Below are 24,413 nucleotides of genomic sequence, written 5' to 3' on the forward strand. Positions count from 1 at the left end.
ACCTTTAGGTAGAGGTAAGACTGTCTACAGCTCACTTCCTCGTACCTCAGGGATTAGGTACAATTGTTCTTGTTGTTGTCACATTTCTCCATGTTTGAGAATTTTGGTCCTGTCTGAATTTTTTAATCACTCCTTGTGGTCGACCGGTCGTCATTTGCAGCACACCTATACACAGACTTTCAAACCTTTCTCCTGGAGACTTTTCTCATATAAAACCACCTAAAAATGGTTAGAAAAACAAACCCAACTTCGCTTTCTTTCATTTATTTACTCTTTTTTCTTCAACAAATTTCGTAGTAAAAAAAGAACCCATTTGAAATCTTTACTTTTTACAAAAACCCTTTTCAAAATTTTTGATTTTTATAAAAACCCATTTGAATAGTTTGATATTTACACCTACCCATTATCATGTCAATAAACCTGAAATCACCAGTTTTTGCAGGCAATCCAATAACATCAAAAACCCCAAAATCAACAGACCTATTTTCACCAACACAAGCCTTTGAAGCCTTAAAGAATCTATCTTTAGGCCAAAATTTAATTTCTTTAACTTTCAAGATCTTACCTTTTAGAAAAGGGAAGCCTTTAGCTGGATCAAGTGGTGATTTGGTGAAGAAATGGCATCTGGGTTGGTTAAATTTTGATGATTTGAAAGATGTTTTGGATGGTTCAGAGGTTAGTCTGAGTGAAGATTTGTTTGTTTATTTGGGTCATGAAAATGAGAGTGTTGTGTATTGGGGAATTGATGTGAGTTTAGGGGGAGAAAGTTTGGTTGAGAAATTTGGTGTAAGGCAGCTTTGTTTTGTGCAATTGACTACTTTGATGGTGGCTACTGACTGGGCTGATGATAATGCTATGGGCCAACTTGCTATTGCTGGCCATGTAAGTTTTGTTTTTTATTGAGAAATCTCACTTCTATTATATGATCATTTGCAAATTTTGTTCCAATGATTTTATACTGCTTCTTTACCGGATAAACGTTTTTTGAGCTGACGGAATGTTATAAAAACAGTGCGCGTAGCTAGGCCATATTGGTGTTTCTTGTAGATATTGGAACACAATATAAAAGTGTGTTGCATACACTAGTATTTTACTAAGTTTTGGGTACGGGTGCATAGATTGAAACAAAACTTAGTACTACAGTCGACTCGGTTTGTGTATAGTTAGTGAATTGAAGTTATACATATTTGACAATATATGCATTGTGAATTTGTCATATTTCGCCATAAATTGCCATGTAAAAGTTTCACTATACACGGTTAAACTATGATCAGGCCGTAATTATCTACATCCACGACTATTCCACGTTTGGCTAATTAATAACATTAGCACTAGTATTAAAATTTAAAGATGATATATAACATAGAACTTTTATTCCATATTTCATATCGTAAGAACATTTATTTACATGTAAGTAATACAACATTATGTATCAAATTAATTTGTACGTAGGTAGATTGCCCAAATACACACAGATCAAACAAAATCAAATATGATATGTATGTTTAGCCCTCAATCATAGACATTGTTTTGTTAGTTACGTACTTCAAACTTTTTATGCCTCGACTGAATGAAATCAGCGGCTTCAGCATCTATATTCTCTTCGTCTAGTGGGAACCCATAATTGTGCCTGCGGTCATAATAGTTGGTTACACTAGTGTTTCCTTGTGGTTGTTTACGGATATTCCTGAACTCGTCGTGACCAACTGATAGAGGAGAAAATATATTTGAGAGAAAAGAGAGAAATATTATCAAATAAAATATATTTGAGAGAAAAGAGAGAAGTATTATCAAATCAAGTCTGCCCATTTCTCCTTATGATTACGTATATATACATACCATGAAACCTAACCTATTATTACACATTACTACCCTTGATTTAACTAAAATGCCACTTATTACACCAAACACATTATAACATGTACCAAATGCCTCCCCTTCAAAGATTTTTGTCCTCAAAAATGCAGAGAAGCTTGAAACCATTGTCAGCCCAATTAGGTGGAAGAGGTCTGGACGCCATAAAGCAAACTCATTACAGTCCTTTAGCCTGATTTCTCCAACGAAAATTTTCAACAAATACATGTCAACGTCTGTTGGGTAAGTGGTTGCACCCAGAACATCAAGATTCTTGTCCCAAAAGGTCAAACCTTCATGAGTATACTTATTTGCTAGTAAAGAAGAAGCTCGGGTAAATTCAAGATCTGCCAACTCAAACCTCATTATCTTTTGACCCATCCAAAATTGTGGCAGTTGTGATTCTTGCGTAACACATAGGCATGGATGTAAACAACTCCCCTGCCATCATCTGCTCCCCCATGGACTGAACTGAATATCACAGTATTGCCAATGAGTAAGCCGTCCCAATGGTTCCCCAACAGACTATGCAATAGACAAAGCTGACCATCTCCACTTTCTCGAGTTGAATACTTTCCATTCATGCTGATTGACATCACACAAGCTAGCTTCCTAAATCTGTTCCCCATTACTCTCTCTATAACACGATTTTTGACCCCCACAATGGACCTTTCATGTGTTGTATTAATATCACACTTTCTGGATGCTTCCTTTTCTAGACTATCATTTTTTTTAAGTATCCATTGTAAGAGATGAGGTGTACAACAAGGACTCCATAGCTTCAGCTGCCATGTGGGTGTCCAAACTAACACCGAACAAGTTCTGATGGCTTTGTAGACTATTGTTGTCAATGGGTTTTTTTATCAGTAACAAGCTCTAAAGACACGATGCTAAAATTGTACATAATTGTCTTCATAGTGAGTTTATCAGTTATAGCATATGTATGAGTATAATAATCACATGTCTCCATGGCTGGTGTGAATACATGAGACTTGTCACCAGCGGTACCAATTGTGATCTGCCATATGTAACTGAGCCCCTTCACAATTTCCTCCCATTTAATAGATTTTGTGTGTTTCAAATCCTCTTTCTGCATTTTCTGTATGCTGTCCCCCAATACTTTCTTGACTAGAACATTGGCAGTATGTGATCCTTCCACATCTGCACCTTGCATCCCTTGTATTTCACCAAATGGAGCTGTTATGTATAAGTATTCTCGAACGATCGACATTCCGAGTAATAACACCTCCTTTAGGTTGATCTTCCATGTCACCTTTACAAATGTGTAAATTCCCCCAATGGTCTAAGCTGGTTATTAAGAAAGCCGTTCCAATGAATAAACCTCTCCAATGGACTAAGATGAAAGTCGTCTCGTCTTCAAGGACAAAAGAAACCTCAACAAATCTAAAACAAAGTGTGATGAGTCTATTTAACTCACCCTTTTCAACAATAGCACACATGTTAAATTTGTTTTCTTGATTTCTAGCCACAAAACTGCATTTTCCATCATTCACTACCATAATTGTTAATACCGGCTTTGTCGAGCTAATCTCAATCTTAAGTGTCTTCACAAAAGAAATTCATGCCATTTTTCAACAATGTGATAGTTCTTACATTAGTAGCACTATGTAACCATCCCGGTTTCCAGCCAAAAAATTCCATAACCATTTCCCTACGTTATACTCCTTCCTTGAAAAATTTTTGCCCCCAAAAATCACATACACAAAACTTAATATCCCCAAAAGATCCAATTTCTATAATCTCACCACAACTAATTATGACAAGCAAATCTTGACTTTCAACTCCAATTTCATTCTTAAAATGCCTAGAAACAAAACCACTACTAGCATTCATTTCAACAGGCACATTGTAATTCACCATACTAGTAATATCTTCTTTATAATCATTAATCTCTTGAATCACAACTTTCTGCTCAGATTTCACACTTGGAAGTCTTACAAATATAGATATCACTAAATTGAGCCTCAATTTCATCCCTAATTGGCTCAGGCATTTCATCAAACACCTTATATGCACTATCTATATTTTCGGAAATATCTAGTGAATCTTTGACATCATCCTTCTGTTCACTTTTTTCTAAATCTTTATCATCAATTACTTTATCTATAATTGTTTCTTGAATCATCCCATTCCTAAAAAACTCATTATCCTTCATCAACTCATCAAGAGTAATTGTAGTATTAAACTCCAAATCTTTTTTGTAAAATCAAGATGTAGGATCAAATGGTGAAAAAGAACCTTGTAAATCATTAGCATCTACTTTCAAAGCAAGAGAAATCACATCTTCAACCTTATTGCAACTATATTGATGCCAATTCTCAAAGATATCCCCAATTTTTTGTTCGAAACCCCAAATAAAGAGATAGATACCATAGAACTCACTAAATTCCTTAGAAATCTGAACTTGTTTGAACCACTTTTGAAATGTGTTACAGTAAACAGAAACGGTACCTCTTTGTCTCATCGACATTATTACTATAGTCATCGTTCTTGAATCTGCCGTTGTTCTTGAATTGTGTGCTGCTGCTACTGTAGAATTCTGTTTTATGCCCTAATCGTCACTCAATTCCACACCAACAATCACTGATGATCGGAAAGTGTTGATTTTTTTATGATAGTTCACCGGAAACAAAAGTTTACCGGAGATGGTCATCGGAAATACAAATTCGCGAATAAGAAAAACGAATCAACATCCAGTTGCTATTGATTTTAGGGAGAGAGTGAATCAATAAGCTGCCGGAATCTTGATCGGAATCCTAATCGGAGTCGGAATCGCCGGAGGATCGGTGGCTCTAGATACCAAATGATAGAGGAGAAAATATATATGAGAGAAAAGAGAGAAATATTATCAAATCAAGTCTGCCCATTTCTCCTTATGATTACGTATATATACATACCATGAAACCTAACCTATTATTAAACATTAATACCCTTGATTTAACTAAAATGCCACTTATTACACCAAACACATTATAACATGTATCACCAACAGAGTAGATATCATGATAAGGCGGCACGTTTAGTACACTACAAGAAAACTCACAATTAGAGGCACGTTTAGTGACATACCTTTTTTTGTCGCTAATTTGTGAGTATGAAAGCACATTGCATATATTGGGCTGCATTGTATAAAAGTTAAGTAAGGTGCATTTCTATAGCTTTCACCCATATATATATGCGCGCGCGCGCACACACACACACAAACACAAGTTATAATTTCCTTGTTGATTAGATGGTCATATACTCATATACATATATATATTCAAGCTCATTACAAAATCCCGTGTCAGTTAGATTATATTAATATGCACATACATATATACATACAAACTTAGATACATGACGACACTTTTTGAGTTATGATATCTGTTTCCGCTAAACATAAGTTGAAGTAATGGCAGCGATTTTGAATGAAATATAAATCTTGTATATGCCATTAAAGCTACAGTGAGTGATTATGGACAGTTTTATAAGCTGGTCTTTAGATGTCCTAACTTGAACTTGAAATAATTAGTTAGGTGTTTAGAAAACACGAAATATGGTTTTGACTTTTGATTTTCTGATAAGTTAGGCAACAAGTAGAGTAAGAAAATTGATTATCAAGTTACATAGTTATCTTGCTACTATCTCTGTCCAAAACTGGTGTTTAGATTTGTGTTTCTTTAATATGATTACCGGTATTAATGATCTGGAGACATATTTATACTAAACTTATAGGCACGATATGGCATTTACTTGTGTTTTGGCCGTGAAATCCTAATAATCACTTTAGTGGAGTTGATTTTTTGGAATAGTTTGGTTATCTAATGAATTGATAGATAAGGTAATGATTTGGTACCAACTTTGCTTCTTTGCATTTTTGCAAGACTAATGGTTTATGAAGTATTTGATATGGTTATAAAGATTCCTAGTTATGTGTATTCAAATAAACAATCCTTTTGGTTTTGGGGTCTTTTTTTGTATGTAAAATAAAACTCACAAGATCTAGTAAGAGCTTTAACAACATTGTTAGATATAGGTAATCGTTGAACCACAATAATACCGTTCTGCACCTAAATATATATGTTACGACTAATTTCTTTGTATTTCATGTAACATATGAAATTTGATCTTACTATGTTTTGGGGATGTGATTAGGCAAGATCATTACTAGAATGGCATTCTACATCAAGGTTTTGTGGATCTTGTGGTGAAAAGTTAATTCCAATTGAAGCTGGCAGAAGAAAGCAATGTATAAGTGAATCTTGCAAAAAGAGGATCTACCCACGAGTTGATCCGGTATCGTAAATCATCATTACTCCCTATTGGCTTTCGGGTGTGTTTTGGCCTAGGTCTTTTACATGATTGAGTATCTAAAGTGACCATTTTATGTACAACAGGTTGTGATTATGTTGGTTATAGATAAAGAAAACGACCGTGCACTTCTTAGCAAGCAGTCAAAATTTGTGCCTAGAATGTGGAGTTGCCTTTCTGGTTTTCTGGAGGTACGCGTTCTATACTAACTCATTATTAGTATTATATCTAAAAAACTTAAGTTTGTACTTCTCAAGAACATCTTGAAAGACTATTTTGATAGAATTCGTAAATTTTATTTCTTTCCCTTTCTCTTTTTCTTATTTTGTTGAGTTGATGGAATGTCTTTTCGTTTTTAAGTAGTTAATAAAATTGTTTGATTTATGGACACCCTTAACCATTCCAAATGAGCCTGAAATTAAGAGGAGACATCTGAATGTTGTTTACCAAATTATACAAAGTGTGTTGAAATGGAGCTAAATGAATTTTCTGAATACAAGTATTTCTGGAATTTAACCTTGTGAGCGTCTTATTGTGAACACATACAACCTTAATTCTCTTTACCTTCCTTAGCCTGGAGAAAGCTTGGAAGAGGCGGTAAGGAGAGAAACATGGGAGGAGACCGGCATTGAAGTTGGTGAAGTAGTTTATCATAGTTCTCAACCATGGCCAGGTTAGGCTGAGTATTTTTATAGTTTATCTCATAGTTAAAATTGCCATTTGAAAGGACCGTACTTCATACTCATTTCTATTTTAGGCTATGACATTTGAGATGACCACAAACAAGGGACTAGTCTTTATTTCTATTTGAGTTTCTGTTCTGAAAGTATAGTTTCTTATCTGTCGTTTATGAGAACAAAATAATAATAACGGGTAGTGGTTTAAATAGATACTGAAAGAAAATGTCGCATCCTATTTGTGCCTAAAAGGCTATTACCCAACTGTTATACTTTGATAAATTATCATGCTTTTTGGGTTTGTTTGCAGTTGGACCTAGTAGCATGCCATGCCAACTAATGATAGGGTTCCTGGCATATGCCTCGTCGCTTGAAATAAATGTGGACAAGAAAGAATTAGAAGGTAATCTTTTAATGTCGAATCACTTTTATTTTCATGCATATCAAGACTCTTAATAGTTGTTAAACTTTTGCAAGTTCTATGGTATATCTTTTGTAGTGGTGAAAGCTTGAAACATATATTTGAATGTACTAATTTTAATATCTGGAAAGCTGAATAGATTTAAGTGTAATGATGATAGTGGATAAATAGGTACGTAGATTTACTGAAATAGTGAAATGATGACAAGGGCTAGTATTTAAAACAACATTGAACTGTTCCGACCCCAGAAATGTTGCAGTTTCCATAGAAATTCCTGAAACGAACTGCTCTTGCTTTCATATTCTTATAATTTGGTCTCAAATGTTCTCATTCTTGTAACTACAATGCTGTTCTGGATTTTTACAAAGAATTTGCAGCAAAGGTGACAAGATGAGCATGTTGACTAACTGTTCTATTTGGCTTTGGGTCAAACTGACATGTTGCAATGGGTCGGGTCGAGTTGGTCTGAAATGATCTTTTTGTTTAAGTCCTTTAATATTCATTTGACTAATAGTTATTTATATATTCATTTTATTTATAATAAAAGTGACCATCAAAAATTTTCAACCTGTTCGATTCATTTGACAAGTTTTCTTTTTAGAATGCTTGGTCAGTGGATTAAATTTTAGATTGTTTGTTGGTCAGGATAGTTGTATTCAGGATAGCAGGCTTGAATGTTCTGTTTGTATGATGCTTGTTCATGGCCAAGTGCTTGAGTTTATTGTACATATTTTGAATATTCAATACAATTCACATTTTTAATTAAAAAAAACATCTACCAAAATTCCAAATCAGCCCCAACATAGGTTACATGATTATTTTGTGAAATGTGAATGATCTTTTGTAATTTTAATTTTCACAGATGCCGAATGGCACAGTAGAGAAGACGTGAAGAAGGCTTTGACTTTCACTGAATATGAAAAAGCACAGAAAACAGCTGCATGGAAAGTTGACCAGATCTGCAAAGGGGTTGAAAAAGGCCAAAATGTGGCTGCAGATTTTAGTGTGGAAAGTGGGGAGCTTGTACCTCTGTTTGTTCCTGGACCTTTTGCAATTGCTCATCATCTTATATCATCATGGGCTCACCAGGTCGGTTTTCATTTCATCTACTTAGTGATCAACATTTAAAGAATGATTAGAGGTGACAAATTCGTAGGTTGGGACATAGGGTAATTGTAACATTCTGGACTTTTATCTAACGGTTGACTTGAATCGTTAAGTCAACACTATGTGTCCGTTAAGTCTCTAGGAGATTTAATGGTTATGTATGATTAATGTGCTTTATGTGTAAGATTTTAAGACCTTAATTATAGATGTTCTAATGAGTTTAAAGGTATATTTTAATGCCTTTAGAGGTGCTTAAAGTGTTTAATGTGTTGTAAGGATTCCCTATAGGTGTTTTGAGCTAAATATGAGTCGTTTGGAAGCTTAGGGACTAGTTTTGACATAGGGTTAAACTCAAAAACGGGTTAAGGGTCTTGTAACCTATCATTAGACTCATAATACATAGATTATACTCTTCCTTTGAAGCCCTAGTCGTCCCCTTGGTTCCATAGCATTCTATTATTCAATTTCATCGTCGTTTGGGTGATTCGAGAGTGTTTTGATCAAGTTTAGCATCCCCTTTTGCTATCTCCAGGTAATTGATGATTAAACACATTGATTTCATGCCTAATAAGTCCTTTCAACCCATTGATTTCTGGTTTTAGGGTTTGGGTTGGATTCAATTACGTTTATAATCGATTTAGGTTTTTTTCTAGTGTTAAATCGGTTGTATGATGTTGGTAAATGATTCATGGATCAATTGTTGTTTTAAATGAGTCATTATGGTCTTATTTTAAGTGTATTTGATGTTCATAAAACCTGGAGATGTGTTAAAATCGTTTGGGAGTCGTTAAAAGTTGAAATCTCAAATCTGGGTAGTCTGGTCCGCGATATTGCCGATATCCACCAAGGTACCATCGTGACCACTGTATGGTCTTTTTTTTGGGAACACGATACCTTCGATATACACCATGATATTCACCACGATATCGCACATCAGAGTGTTTCAAAGTGCGTTTAAGTGTCTAGTTGACTTATATTTCAATCATTATTGTACCATAGGTTGTCGGGAACACTTCTCAAGCACGGTATACTCGTTTGTGATTGTTGAGTACTCCATTGAGGTAAGATACACTACTTTGACACGCTGAGGGTTCAACAAAAACATGGTTTTCATATAATAACTTCCCAAATGTTATCTTGATTGCTTATGGGTATTCGGGGTTACATGGGAGGTGATATGGGCTATGTAAATGACTATTGAGGCCTGAAATGCAGTCCCTATGATATGAAATGTAATGATATGTTATGAAATGTTATGCAATGATGTGGGACGTAACGATATGCTATGAAAGGTGATTATATGTTGATAATATGTGAAATGTACATGAATGTATGGCTTGTTCATCTAGCTCACTAGACTGATTAAGTTGCCATGACACGTGCACGTTTAAGGGCCCAAACGTTAAGATGTATATGTGTGAATGTTTAGGTAATATGAACACCTAAACAATATGAGATGTGAAATCGAGCTCGTAATTTAGATGAAAGTGTTAAGCTTAACCAGTACTTGGCCTTGCCCGACGGTTGCGTAGATGTGGTTGCTCGGGTGGCTCCTTGCAACATGGTCATAGATGTGAAGAGTAATATGGGAGGTCTGACCCACCCCATTTGTCTTGAACATACGGATTACTCCGGGATTGGCTTGCCATTCCTTAACGACATTGATGTACAACCGTAAGTTTGTCCATCTAGTCGGGTGTGACTTATGTCACCCTTACAAAGCTGTATATGTTATATCATATGAGATGTGAGACTTATGTCACAAATTCAAAGATGTTAGATGTTATATGTGAAGATGCAAATGATGACTAGGCGCATTTAGGATGCCCCATCCTATATGTAGATGTTTAATGCGATGATATGTTATGTGAGATGTAATGTATGATGTGATTTGTGCCTTATCGATTCAAATGGCTTTTCTATAAAGTTTTAAATGGACAAATGCTTTAAAAACTATGTGTTATCTTACTTAGCTAATTCGTTAGCTAACACTTGTTTCTTGAGAATGTGTTGCTCCCTCAGGTTTAGCAACCTTGAGCTAGATGATGATTAAAGTGCGAGGCATGGGTAGATTGCATTTGAGAATGACTATAGTTTACCCATAATGGCTGCTTATTTTAGACATTTGTTTTATGTTAAGATGTTTATGTCTTGAATTGATATTGTGATCGGTTGTTTAATGTTGGGCAACCGATGAGTTTCCAATTGAACTTATTTTGATGATATGGCCAGTAACACCAAATAATAAATGAACCAAACAGATTCTTTTGGTTTGGTCTTTTAGCGCGTTTGGTTCACAGAATGTTTTGGGAAGGAATGGAATCTTTCAAAGGAATTGGAATTTGAAAGAATGGAATTTGACGGAATGCTTTTGATTTTTTGAAAATTCAAGTGATGGAAGGAATGAAATTCCTTCCTCCATCCCCAAGGAATGGAGATTCCATAACATGATGGAATGTTTACATTCCTATGGAATGAGATTCCCTCTTCTTTGTGCAACCAAACGCACAAGGGAATGGAATTCAATTCCAATTCCATCAAATTCTATCAGATTCCGTGAACCAAACGCGAAAGTTTACTTCCGCTTTCTTTGACGCCGTTAGGCGAAAATTTTTGGAAATCCGTATTTTTAAACGACGGGTGTTACAGTAATTGATCAAAACAGGCTAGGTTAGCCACTTGGACCACAAACTTGTGCTCTTTTTTTTTTCTTCTCTCTATTTATGTTTTCTATAAGTAATAAATAAGTCGGACTTTTATTGATTATAAAATAACATGTATGAGACATTTTTACTGTAATAACAAAGTGATATTGGTCACTTCAATCCATTTGACCTATTAATCCCGTTTCCTTTCTATGTGAACCTCTTTACCTAATGCATTTGACTTGTTTCATATAGAAGACCCGAATGAATTTTTGAATCAAAATCGTCACCTGTAAGGGAGATAAGCAGTTTATTTTTTCCTTCTCACAGGTTTGACTTGATTCTTCAGACTACTTCATGGTGACTTGGACAGTTGGACCCATAATCTGCTGGAACTCACGCTGGTCTCAATGATTTTCAAATCTTAAGTTGACATTATACTCAATGTAGATGGTTTGTAACAGGATTATCACACTATATATATACACGTATAAACTTCAAGTTAAAAAATGTATATGAACATTTTGCATATATGGTATGTGTTGTGCTTTTGGTTCACATTATATAATAAATTTCTCGTTTTAAAAATTGCTAATGGCGATTGTATCCTTATCAAAATATCTGTTTTACCTCTGTTAGAACCTAGAAGTCAAGACAGCTGCTTTTCCATGGACAGGTATGTTATACTAACAGTCTTGTAAGTGTGCAACCTTTAGTTATATGCTGGACCGTTTATGAACAAGTGTTACCTAGATAAAAAGGTGTTGGGATATGAATAGTTTTGTTTAAACCCTTGGGAATATATGAACTAGTAGTTGACTAGTTGTCCTAGCGGGTCTTGTGAGTATGTAAGACGGTAAGTTTTCATGTATATTGTAACAAGAAGCTAGACTTATAATAAGGTTATTTTCTAGTTCATGCTATCCAATATCGGTCATGGCTATTATCTATCTATACTACTATATAAAAATTATAACCCCATGTTAAAAGTTTACAAAAATAAGACATACGAATTGACCAAAATACCCTTAATAATTAAATCACCTTTGAGAAAGAACATATAGATAGATTTTTGGTATGATTGATTGCTTTTTCATCAACCTTTAATATTAAATTACTCCATTAGTTCATTTTATTATAAAATATCTCTACTCCCTAATAAAACAAATCCCCCTTTTATTAAATATTTCTGTCTTTGAAATACCTTATTTGCCTTAGACTTTTTTGTTTTTTTTTGTTTTTACGTAACTACCCAAAATCCCTAATAAAGCAGACCGTCTTCCTCACTACTGTCGCCGCATTGCGCGGGTACCATGCTCGTCTCTACTAACCCCTTTAAATCAAATACCATTACCTACACCAATAGATGCTGCAACCACCGTCATCGCCGGCTTGCCGCTGCATTGCGCGAGTACCATGCTCGTTATGTTTACAATAATCTACTTCTACTATATCTAAATAAAGGAGAGTTTCACGTTGCTTTTGCTACAACTAATATCATATATACAAATACAAATTATATTATATTATTATATATAACAATTAAAGAAGAGTCAGCTATAGTAATCTTTTTATTTTTTTAGTTTTGGCAACTAAACTTTTGTTTTTCTAACATTTGCCACTAATTTGCCACCGATCTATATATTAAGTTTTTGAGTTTTTAGGTTTTTGCGATTAAACTTTGGGTTTCACCTTTTACCCTTTGAATCTTTAGACTAAGGACATGCTTGGTTTATTCTAAGTAATGATAATGGGAATACTATGAAAATTATCAAGGAATGGAATGGTTATTATCATTATCTTTAATGGTGCTTGTTCATATATATATATGGTAGGGAACAAGTTTTAAAATCAAAAAAACGAATCAATCCAACTGAAAAAGTCAATTTTCTCATTATCTAAGAATTCAAAATTCAAACTTTGATCATTTTTTTTTTCTATATTACAAGATGCTCAAACATATTGGTCCCCTTAGCAATATATCAGTAAACTGTTCTAGCAGTGAACTCATTTTGTCTCCAAACTAATATACTAAAACTTAATTTGCCGATGCCACTATTAATAAATCCATACATACAGTGTTGTGAAACTCGGCTAATAAAGCCGAGTCGGATCGTCGGCCGACTAACGATACGAGTTTGCCATACTCGATCTGAAATCAGTCAGGGTTCCAGACTCGGGTCAACTTGGTCAAGACTCAGCTGTATCGGATCGGGTTAGCAAAAGTCAGACTTTTTTTCTTTCTTTTTTATAAAGCTTTTATAAATTATGTTATTGTTTCTAGACAATTCTGTTAAATTTGAAAAATCATGTTATGTTTGAGTTTGAAGTTTTACATATATTTTTAATTTTTTCTTACATATAATTTCAAAAAGTATTATTTTATACATAAAAACTCACTATTCACTGATCCGACTTTAAAAAAATCCTGTCTCCCCCCCCCCCCCCTCACGCGCGTGCAAATCCTATCCCGATTCCTGAGTTTCACAACCTTGCATACTCATCTATATTACATAATAAAGAAAATAGAGTCCCTGTTGAAAGTTACACAAGGAAAAATATCTAAAATACCCTTCCCACAAATATTGCAACCATTAATACAAACTCATGTTGCAGCCATTCACACACAAACCCTTATTGCAGCTACCAATCGTTTTATCCATTCTTTCTTTTGCACGTGTTTCCTGTCAATTGTATCCGCTGCAACGTACGGGTACCATACTAGTATGCTTAAAAGGTAAAACAAGATAGCTTGTGGCCCCACTTACACAATATGCCTTCAATTTGTCAGGGGACAAATCGATCAAGCATTTTGATTGGCATATGGAAGCCACGACGATGAGGTATTTATATCACATTATGCTTGTTTTAGTATTTTGGTAAGCATATTGATGCCATAGTAGTTTTCACATTATGTAGTTTCCTTCTCATCGCCTTCAATTGCTCATTGTTTACTTGTGTGTTTGGATGGATTATTAAAGCATTTCATTTTTATTTGATAATTCTTTTTGTAAAGTTTGAAAAAAAAAGGTAATGGAGGGAACCCTAGCCCCGGTACCACAATTGGATACCCATCGACTCACAGTCATATGATGTCAGTACAATACCTTCATCCTAATCCCCACATGATCCGGGCACCCCGAATAATCGAACCCGTGTTAAGAGTTAAAGGTACAAACATGCCATCATTTACGTAAAAGTCAAACACACTAACCATCTATTGTTAAGAGTTGAAATCAAAGGTCACCCACACTCTCTAGCGGTCTAGCCTTTGTTCAGGGGATTGAAAGCCATGGTAAATGCAATATCTGCGATGACGAATTGCAGTATTACATGATTTTAATATGCTTGGAGTGCGATCAGTTTGCGATTCATTATGATTGTGTTGGTTCGTTAGTTGATTAAATAATGGATCTTGTTCATTGGCGTATAAAAGTATTCATGACAATTATTTAGATGATTATTAAAGTGCTACCGAAGATATTGCAAGGTTAAACATAAGTATGTAATTTTTAAATTTGTAAGACATAATTTTATTTATTTTTTTCATCTAAAATCTGTTTTGTTACGCACTCTTATTATATATTGTTTGATTTTTTATATTAATTTGATAAATTTTGCATACTTGTATTGTATCAATATTAATATCTTTTATCGATTAGTTTCATACTAGATTTTAAACCCGTGTCCAATACTAGAAACGAGACTTACGATATTATTAATTATTTGATTATTTGTTTTTCATTAATTAAATAAAATCATGTAAAAAACTTATTAACATCAGCGTGAGTCAATTTGATGAAATCGAGCGACGTGATTGGTTAATAAGTCATTAGTTTGACTGTCTTTTAATATATATTAAAATAAAATTAAAATAGTACAATTACTATTAAAATCTTAATATATTTACTTTAAATTTAACTCATTTTTAATTTTATATATATATATGTATGTATGATAGAATATTTAGTATTGGATATATATTAGTTATTATTTTATTGGATATACATTAGCTATTATTATTACTGTATTTATTTATTATATTAAATTATCAGGTAAAAAGTGTAAATTTGTGATGAAAAACAAAAAAGTATAAATTAGAGTCAAAACCAAAACAAAAGTCGACATTAAAAAATCGAGAGATGTGATTGGTAGATAAATTATTAGAGCAACTGTGTTTGGTATAATAAAAGATAATTATGTTTATGCTAATGAATTAGCAATGTATTGTATTGACTTTGAATTGGCAGTTATTATTACTATACCATTAATAGAAATAATAGTGATGGTAATGAAGAGCGCCACCGCCACGTGACACTGTTTCATTAGACTATCTATACTCCACGTTATTATTCGGATTTGTCATATTGAATCTCGTTTTTAGTGTTTCTATTTTTCGTTTTTCTTGGTTTCTTGTCTAACATTTTTTGCTTTTATGTTCTCTTCAATTGATTCATCTTATATCCCGCATCACTATTTGGATGTTGCTATATTAGATCCCGTTTGGGGTTTCACTTTTTGTTTTTTCTTGGTTTTTTTATATTAGCCCACCTATTATCTGTGTTCTTATTCGGATTTTGGCATTTCGAATCCCGTTTTGGTTTTTTATTTTTCGTTTCTCTTGGTTTCTGCCTAAGTTTTTTTGCTTTTATGTTCCCTTCTATTGATTCATCATATATCCTACATCACTATTTAGATTTTGTTATATTGGATCCCATTTGGGGTTTTCACCTTTTTTTTTTGTTTTTTTTATATTAGTCCACCTATACTCCGTGTTATTACTCGGATTTTATCATATCAAATCTCTGTTTTAGTTTTTTATTTTCGTTTCTCTTGGTTTGCTGCCTAAGTTTTTTTGCTTTTATGTTCTTTTCTATTAATTCATCATATATCCTACATCACTATTTGGATTTTGCTATATTGGACCCCGTTTGGGGTTTTCACCTTTTGTTTTTTCTTATTTTTTTTATATTAGCCCACCTATACTCCTGTTATTACTTGGATTTTGCCATATCAAATTCTGTTTTAGTTTTTTTTTTCTTTCCATTTTTCTTGGTTTCTTGCCCAAGTTTTTTTTGCTATTATGTTACCTTCAATTGATTCATCTTATATCCCGCATCACTATTTGGATTTTGCTATATTGCATCCCGTTTGGGGTTTTATTTTTTGTTTTTTTCTTGGTTTTTTCTATATATTTTTTTAATCTTCTATTGTTCTTTCGTTTCTATATATGTATTCGATATTACACACTTTTTGATGTGATTTTCTTAGATTAATTCGCAAAAACATTTTCTTTTTCCTTCATATTATTTCTTGATTTTCTCACACTTTTTTTTCTTTTGGGTTTTTAACTATATTTAATATAAATAGACTACCATAATGAACCCGAATCAACACAATAATTGAAGCTCCACAAAACAGGATCCAAACCTCTCTAGTTGAAATGTATTGCTCCTTCCAATAGGTGTGGTCTAAGTTTGATGTAAACCTCTTATTTATACTACCCAAACCATCCCTTTTAAAACAAAAGGCTGAAAATACCAAAATATTTATGATGTTTATTAAACATCTTATAATAAGAAGATTTACAATATTTATGAAACTGTTAAAATAATCACATTAACCCATTTTACATCAACTACTTTTATATTAATAACATAAAACATTTATTTATTCAATTTTTCAAATTAAATATTCTACATGCGTTCAAACATAGTGACAAAAAAAAAAAAGTTCGTAACCCCAAATTAAAATGCCCCATTCCTTTACGCTACAAAAATACAAATGGTGCAAACATGAAATTTAATTAATTAAAACCTAAATCAATTTCACTTTCAAATAAACGCCACATTTTCCATTCAAAATATATACATACATTATACATACATACATTTTTCTCTCTGTTTGTGAAATCTAAAAAAAAAAAGTGAAAAGAAAGGAAAAGAAATGGAAGAAGAAGAAGAATTACTGAAGCGATTTACTGACTGTGTTTATTTCTTAGCTTCTCCCCTCACTTGCAAGAAGGTGATTTTCTTTAATATATATTTACAGATTATTTTAATTCATTTTTTAATTAATTAAAATGTAAAAGATAAATATATGAATTTTGGTATATTTTAAGTATATGTTTGTTATACAGATGTTGTGCCTAGGGTTATATATATATGTGTGTGTGTGTGTATATATATACATATAATGAATTTTATTTGTTTTTTTTTTGTATATATATATATATATATACGTACAATGTATATACGTATAATGAATGTTATTTGTTGTATTTTTTTCTTTTATGTGTATTTTTGGGATATATGCTTTGTATCTATATGTATCTTGTTTTTAACGATACTGTTACTCGATTTACGTCGGTCATGTCGGCCGTGGGACATATCGGGAAGGGGCACGATAATGAGTGGCTATCGATTTTATTTGTACAAGTGTTAAGTCGTGGCAGAAGAGAGTGTGCGAAGTAGCATAATCTGATTGGTAGTGTTGAATGTTGAAATGCTGACGGTATATAAATATTGTTTATATGATTGTACTCGCGAATAGAGTCGTAATGTAGGTGTTTATGGAATGTATGTTGTGTAAGAAAGGGAATCGAGGGTTTTTGGTGCCATGGGTATCAAGAAGAATGAAAAAAAGGGGGGGGGGGGGCTCACGACGCTAAGGGAGGGTCGCATGCGTTAGACCGGAAGGGTGAGGGGAGTGGGGTCGTGCTTTGTAATGGGTTTATGAGTGAAGATAGTGTCATAAGTGGGATCCAAAGTTGACGTGATGAGTGTGTGGCCATTCCATGAGATTTAGTACGTTTGAGTGAGGAGTGTGTGATGCTGTCATGGCAGTGCAGAGGTTGTCCGTACGTTTACTTCAACAGAAAAGGATGTGGTGGCATAACGTGATTGATAGTGTTGATAATTAAAATGTGGGGGTGTAGATGCTATACATAATAGTATAGATAGATAGCTAGAAGTGCAGGAGAGTATTTATATAATCTGCTTGTTGCCATTGATTTTCATCTAACTTTCAGTATTGATGTGTTTTTCTTTTTGAAATGATTTATAGTATTTTCTTATTTTATTCTAGTTCATCACCTGCAAGAAGGTTGTATCACTATTTTTTTTTCCGGATTCTGTATTAGTTTATTTTTTGCGTTTTAAGTTCCACTTTGATGCTGTATGTTATTGGCGTTTCTTTATTACCTAACCGTATTAAGTAATTGACGAACTTGAGTTCTATATATATGTTCTGATACAGTAGTAATTGTTGCATTATGTTATTCATCTTTGTATACATTCAATTAGATGGTATGCTATGAAGATCTGATTGGTTTCTTCTCTGCCTTGTGTAATTTTTCAATTTTTATTTGTATCCTTTCTTTTTGGCTTTTTTTGATTTAGCATCTGATGAATTCTTTTGTGGAACCTTATTGTATACTGTGTTTCGTTTTTAGGGAATTCTATGTGAATACCGGCACAGCGAGATCGCACGGCTGAACCCTAGAGATTGCTGGTTTTGGTTGGGAGGGTGCTGTTTTCATCCTGAATGTGCTTTTAGACATCCTGTAAGTTCATGCTGCTTTTGATCCTACCGTATCTAGCTTCTTTTATGATGCCGTATCATGAAGTTTAATTAATTACAAGAAAAAAAATACTTCAGTTACAGTGCAGTTTGGAGGAACTGGTGTGTTGATAGCCTATGCAAATTTGATTCTTGCACCACTTAGTATGTGCATCTATGTGATATATACTGTACACAAGTAGAAGTTTCCTGTTATGAGAAGATAATGACAAGAAAATGGGTCTTTAGTGAATTATGGAAGGTTTTCAAAGTCTATTTGCTCTCATGTACTGTTAGGCTAAGTCAACTATTTGTTATATGAATGTCTTCTTCACTGTGGTTATTATTAGTTTTTTTGCATGCAAACACTAACATGTAAGAGTAGAGCTGCTTGCAAACTAAATTGACTGAGGAATGGCACAAGGCCACATCCTTGATGCTTTAGAAGGAACAAGCAATACAGTTAGGTAGCTATTGCCTAAGATGAGTAGCCTTCCACTGTACAAAGAGTATCGTTTCGTTCGAGTTTTGATTTTTCATCGAAATTTGTAAAGGATTACGTTCTGACTCAATCTATAATTACTGCGGGAGAATCCCCAATACATGGGTTTGTCAATTAATGAATTGGATTGAGAGGTTGTAGTAAAACACTAAGCTCATTAAAATGGATGCTGTTAGTTGGAGAAATGGCAACACCGATCAATCACTTGACAAGTGGTTAGGTACTTCTTTCACTGCATACACTCTTAACCTTCCATGTATTTGGATGGTTTATTGGTATTTCTTTCTACCTCTTGTACTCTTACTTTCTCTTGTTTTGTACTATCTGTAATCTGTCCAGTGATAAGAAAATTACCATAATCTAGATTGTAGTTTGATTATTTGCACACTGTGTTTTAGACTATATGCTTGTGATCAATCCCTCGACTTTTACTATTGTAGTATCAAAATGTGCAGATTCTAGTAGTTCATATATATGTTGTAGTTACTAAGTTCCTGTTGTTGATGCATAAAACAAAATGTGCAGATAGTAATTAAGAATAATGGCTTGTCCAACTAGTCATTATTGATTGTTGATGAGTTCACGAAATACCAACAGAAGTAAGCTTTTCCGTTTCTTTGTGATCAACGTAAATTAAGACTGCATTCTCCAATACAGTTTAAAATGGTGATTCACCATATAAAGAGGGTATTCTAAATAGGATTCTGATTATTTAACAAGATTCATGTTGCATTTTCATGGATCATTTTGACTGTAAGATTCGAGTACCGAGCCATACCATTTTAAAAATTGTACAGTGGATATTACAGTAGATAAGGTTTATAGGCCTCAGCTGAGTAACATGCAAAGAAGAATAGTTCTAATAAATTATTACTAGTATATATGACAGACTGACACAGTGTCACTCCTCAAAGTCGATAAATCTATGTGTTTTGTACCTAACTTGCTAAATATGAAATCTATCTAGCCTGGTCTATGCTACCACTGAAGTAGGTATGATTTATTGATAAATTATATTGTTAGTGGTAAAGAGCCTTGGAGTGGGCGATAGATGGAGCCACATGGCCAAAGTAATATATAAAGAGCTGAAGCTCTAATACTAATCTTCTTAACCAAACAGATATTTAGGTTTGGACTTTGGAGTTGCTTGTTTTCATATGCATATGGAGGCGGTTGTCGGTCTAACAGTTGGCTAGTGCCAGCTTGCAGTATCATATGATATATATATTTATCTTATCAATGGTCCGCTTCTACTCAAAGCCTCTTCCAAGATATTGCCTCATGTTGGTTTATACATCTATTGATAACTAGTAGAAGTTCTCTGTTTCCTTGCTTACACTTACTGAAATTATTTTCTACGACTTTTGTAGCCACTAGAAGGACTCAAAGAAGCCTATCATGAATCTTTTAAATCCAATAAGGGTCTTGCTTTACCTGTGGAAAAGACAAAAGTTCCTTGTTACTTTTATTCAAAGGGGTTTTGTAGTAAAGGCGAACAATGCTCATTTCTGCATGGACTTCCTGATGGTTTGAAACTGGCTAAAGCTTGGTCCACAGTAAACAATGCAGATCCCCCTGATCAGAAGCTATCTGCCAGAAGTAACATAGGATCAACACCTGTAGAGAATCATCCCAATCTATCTGAAACTGCACAAGTTGCACAAACTCAACAGTTAAGTTCTGGTGCACAAGTTGCACAAACTCAACAATTAAGTTCTGGATCAGCTGAGATAATTGGATCTTTAGAAGAAAATGTTGTTAGCTCAGACTCATTGGTTCCTCCGGAAGACATTGTCCTTAGTGAGTCTGATTTTTGTAATAGTCAGGACTCAGATCAGCAAGCAGATGCTTATGTAGAAGAGGAAGGGTGGTTGGAAGCTTCACCAGGTTTTGATGTTCTTGTTGAGGGTAAACCAGAAAGGTTAGTTTATGAAGAAGATCAGGGTGGCTATTTTTCTGTCCATTATGACGAACGCAAAGAGCTCGACGCTCTTTATGCAGACCCTATTGAGTATAATTCACCTATAGAAAAGAGAGATGACCCACTTAAAGAAGAGAGGTATGATCCACTTGAAGTAAAGAAGTTTGATCAACCCAAAGAGAAGAGGTATGATCCACTTAAAGAAAAGAGGTATGCTGTATTTGATCGTTTGAAGGAAAAAATTTCTGGGCAATCAAGGGGGCACATCTTTTATCGACTTTCTTTCCAGAAAAGAAATGCACACATGGAACCAATTTTTAATAACCGAAGAAGAGGTTCTGATCTTCGCGATCATCTGAAGAGACACGAGGTTGTTGACTTTAAGAGGTATGGCTTTGATCAGAAAATTAGGAGATACCCTCAAAGGCATTTGTCGCGCTGTGAGATTGACTTTGACCAGAGAATTAGGAGATATTCTCACAGGCATGTATTTCGTGGTGAGAATAACTTTGACCATAGAGGTAGATTATGGAAGACTGTTCCTGTGAATGCATACTGGCAACCTTTCAAGAAGCCCAGATTCCTCTATTCAGAAGTAGCAAGGTCAAGAAAGCCAGCTCTGCAACCAAGGAGATCTAGGGAGGAATCTGCTATTTTTACAGGGCCCAAGACCCTTGACCAAATCAAAGAAGAAAAGATGAAAGCAGTGCACAAAAGAGATTTAGGGTCATCTACCCGAACTGGATCAGATGGCTTTCAGGGTCCTAGACCTCTGAGTGAGATTCTCAAGGACAAAAGGAAGCTCGGTTAGCAGATTAACTAGAAAATATGTTTGTTGAAGTTTCATTTGAGAATACCGTTGCTGAAGTAAAATTTTACCATATGCGCAATTAATCAGACTAAGTGTGGATGAGCTCGTCTTGCTGTACAGTGCTGGTCATTAGTTTTTAAATCTTAGGTTCTAGTTGTTGTGATGAGAAAACCAAGGTCTCCTAGAAGTTTCATTTTTTTTGTTGTTAAAACACCATTTTGCTCCTGCAAAAGGTTTTACATACTCTGATCTAGGCTGTTGGCTTTTTGTGTCGAGGCTTTCACCCTCATGGTGAATTGATGTGACTTGCGAGTTGAGTTCTATATGTTAGCATTACATCCAGTTTACCCCTTCCAAATTTGGTTTTATGGATTAAATCACAGTCCCTAAAAATGTTGTCATGTTGATTGGAAAATTTGAAATTGATGTTTAGTTGAATCTATTACGTGTAATGTGTATATCATCTTTATGATCATAGCTGATTCATAGCTTAATCTAGAATTTCACACCAAAAACGCAAGGAAATTCAAGAAATGAAGCTGTATTGATCATATGATAGATTAACTGAGAGAATTACGGATAATTGAATTCGCCAAGCCAAGTTATCCAGATATCATCAAGTGCAAACATTTCCCATTCATGTATGACAAATGCACCCTTACTTATACCAAATTCATGAGGCAGTAAATGAGGTCAGCACCACTAATTTTTGGTTAACCAGAAACTGTTTTGGTTCAGTTTTGTATATATAATTGTGTTCTATATGATTTCATGAAAGTTTGTTAGTATGATAGATTGATAGAAATGGTAATTTGTTTAAATATTGTGATTTAGTAGGTCGTGTGCTTAAATTATACACTATGGGAGATGCTTAACTAAGTTGACCTGTTTCTTAATTAAGCTAAATGCTCTGATTTTACCGTTGGACCTGTTTCTTGATTCCCCCCCTCCCTTCTGTGGTGCATCATCTGTTTTATCTAAATCAAAATGATAATTGCATATCGAAATGAAAACGCTTAAAGAACATCTAGGCTTTCATACTTGACTCGTACTTTGTCTTCATTTCTTCCTGGTCTGGTGTGTTTCATTGCACCTAGTAACAAATTTATCTCTCTCTATATTCTCCAACATAAATTAGATATCTGTATGTTCCTATGTTTGATGTGGACCATTAGCTGTACTCTGGTCCAACATAGGGATTTGTTGGATGCCTAACTTGGTCAAATCTTTAATATGTTGAATTCTTGGTCTTGGTCTTTTATTTGACTTGATCATTCCTAACTTGGAAATCTTCAATACTGACTTGTATTTTAACTTAATTAACTAATATTTTAGAGTATTAACTGCTAAAACTTAAGAAAGTAGGATTAGGACAATAATGTAATTTGATACCCCTAATAGATGTCATCTTATGACTGTATTCTCTTTACACCTTATTTGTCACCTTCTATTCCCTCTATTATATATAACCAAAGTCATCCCAAACCACCACCAGAGAGATAGATACAGCCACCCAGGTTTGACTTCGTTCGAGCACATTGATCATAAATAGTTAACTACATATATGGCTGGATTACCAAGGTCAGATATCTCGTTTAGACGATCAGGTTCATCAGGACTTGTTTGGGAAGATAAGTTGTTATCAGGGGAGCTTAAGCCAAGAAATGAAGTAGGAAGAGAAAAAAACGAGCCACAAAGATCAGCCCCCAAACCATATCGAACCACAGATGTTGCGCCTGCTATTGACCCTCCATCACCTAAGGTATCCGGCTGTTGTGCCATATTTGGCAAAGCCACCACCACTCAGAAGCCGAAAAGAAGAGGCCACGGCAAGTCATGATTACCCAAAAATTTTATTAATTGCATTCTTTCGGGTCAAGTTTCTGTTCTTTTGATCCTTGTGAAAGAGTCTTTGGGTGGTTACACCAGTTGTAGGCAATTAGTTTGGCTGAAAGTTGACAACACAACTTTTTTTCACCTTCATTTTGTGTGACAAAGATTGTGTAACTAGTTTCACCCAAACTAATAGCTTTGTTGACTACACAACATCGATACATACATATATGTTGTATTTTTTTTATGTTAGTTATCTATATAAATATATGATTTAGGGGAAGTTTTGTGTTCATGAGAGTTGTTTCTGTTTTGTAGGATTAGAATTTCTTTGTTATAGTTGTGTATATTACCATTTGTGGATGTCAAAACATTTCATGTTTCATTGATGTACTAAAGAGGGGATTTTCCCTGTTCATGTTACATGGTCTAACCGAGATATCTCTATGACCGATTTTGACCCTAGTTAACCCCAAGATGTTTACCTAAATTTTTTTAAAACTTGAGACCTCTCTAGAGAAAGATTTTAGAAAGAGAACATCAAACCACAAGGCGACTTTGATGGTAGGTAATGCATTTCATATATTGTATTAGTAATACTAATGTATCTTTTTATTTTTATTTCTTCTTTAGTTTTTGGTAGTCTTTTTCATGTGGGGTTTACTTAGGTATGTTTTCATGACAATTTGACATGTCATTGTTTCATAAACTATTGTCAAAAAAGATGGTTTGTTTTATATGGGTTAATAATTCAGTTACTTATCGTTT

General features: G+C 34.2%; 3 protein-coding genes across 4 annotated transcripts; all 3 read left to right on the forward strand.

Moving 5' to 3' along the window:
• Positions 1–224: 224 nt before the first annotated feature.
• On the forward strand, positions 225–11,606 carry LOC122600471 (nudix hydrolase 19, chloroplastic). Of its 2 annotated transcripts, XM_043773187.1 has the most exons (8): positions 227–882; positions 6,013–6,153; positions 6,255–6,359; positions 6,742–6,841; positions 7,156–7,248; positions 8,129–8,355; positions 9,373–9,434; positions 11,349–11,606. In XM_043773187.1, exons 1-7 carry the CDS (start codon positions 409–411, stop codon positions 9,412–9,414), a joined length of 1,182 nt encoding a protein of 393 aa, XP_043629122.1. In that variant the 5' UTR covers positions 227–408; the 3' UTR covers positions 9,415–9,434; positions 11,349–11,606. The 2 variants fall into 2 exon arrangements, with proteins under 2 accessions (XP_043629123.1, XP_043629122.1); XM_043773188.1 differs by lacking the exon at positions 9,373–9,434 and having other exon boundaries at positions 225–882.
• A 5,212-nt stretch (positions 11,607–16,818) lies between these two features.
• On the forward strand, positions 16,819–22,205 carry LOC122599899 (zinc finger CCCH domain-containing protein 17-like). Its single transcript, XM_043772506.1, has 3 exons — positions 16,819–17,042; positions 18,472–18,582; positions 20,451–22,205. Exons 1-3 carry the CDS (start codon positions 16,965–16,967, stop codon positions 21,810–21,812), a joined length of 1,551 nt encoding a protein of 516 aa, XP_043628441.1. The 5' UTR covers positions 16,819–16,964; the 3' UTR covers positions 21,813–22,205.
• Positions 22,206–23,323: 1,118 nt separating this feature from the next.
• LOC122599900 (MAPK kinase substrate protein At1g80180) lies at positions 23,324–23,919 on the forward strand. The gene has a single exon (XM_043772507.1). It carries the CDS (start codon positions 23,377–23,379, stop codon positions 23,650–23,652), a length of 276 nt encoding a protein of 91 aa, XP_043628442.1. The 5' UTR covers positions 23,324–23,376; the 3' UTR covers positions 23,653–23,919.
• The last annotated feature ends 494 nt before the right edge of the window (positions 23,920–24,413 follow it).

This window comes from Erigeron canadensis, chromosome 5 (genome assembly GCF_010389155.1).
Source record: "Erigeron canadensis isolate Cc75 chromosome 5, C_canadensis_v1, whole genome shotgun sequence".
Classification (NCBI taxonomy): Eukaryota; Viridiplantae; Streptophyta; class Magnoliopsida; order Asterales; family Asteraceae; genus Erigeron; species Erigeron canadensis.

Coding starts and splice junctions, on each gene's coding strand:
- LOC122599900 (XM_043772507.1), top strand. CDS start 23,377: ATGGCTGGATTACCAAGGTCAGATATCTCGTTTAGACGATCAGGTTCA.
- LOC122600471 (XM_043773187.1), top strand. CDS start 409: ATGTCAATAAACCTGAAATCACCAGTTTTTGCAGGCAATCCAATAACA. Junction 6,154..6,254: donor TCTACCCACGAGTTGATCCG/GTATCGTAAATC, acceptor TATGTACAACAG/GTTGTGATTATGTTGGTTAT. Junction 6,360..6,741: donor GCCTTTCTGGTTTTCTGGAG/GTACGCGTTCTA, acceptor TACCTTCCTTAG/CCTGGAGAAAGCTTGGAAGA.
- LOC122599899 (XM_043772506.1), top strand. CDS start 16,965: ATGGAAGAAGAAGAAGAATTACTGAAGCGATTTACTGACTGTGTTTAT. Junction 17,043..18,471: donor CTCCCCTCACTTGCAAGAAG/GTGATTTTCTTT, acceptor TTTCGTTTTTAG/GGAATTCTATGTGAATACCG. Junction 18,583..20,450: donor AATGTGCTTTTAGACATCCT/GTAAGTTCATGC, acceptor CGACTTTTGTAG/CCACTAGAAGGACTCAAAGA.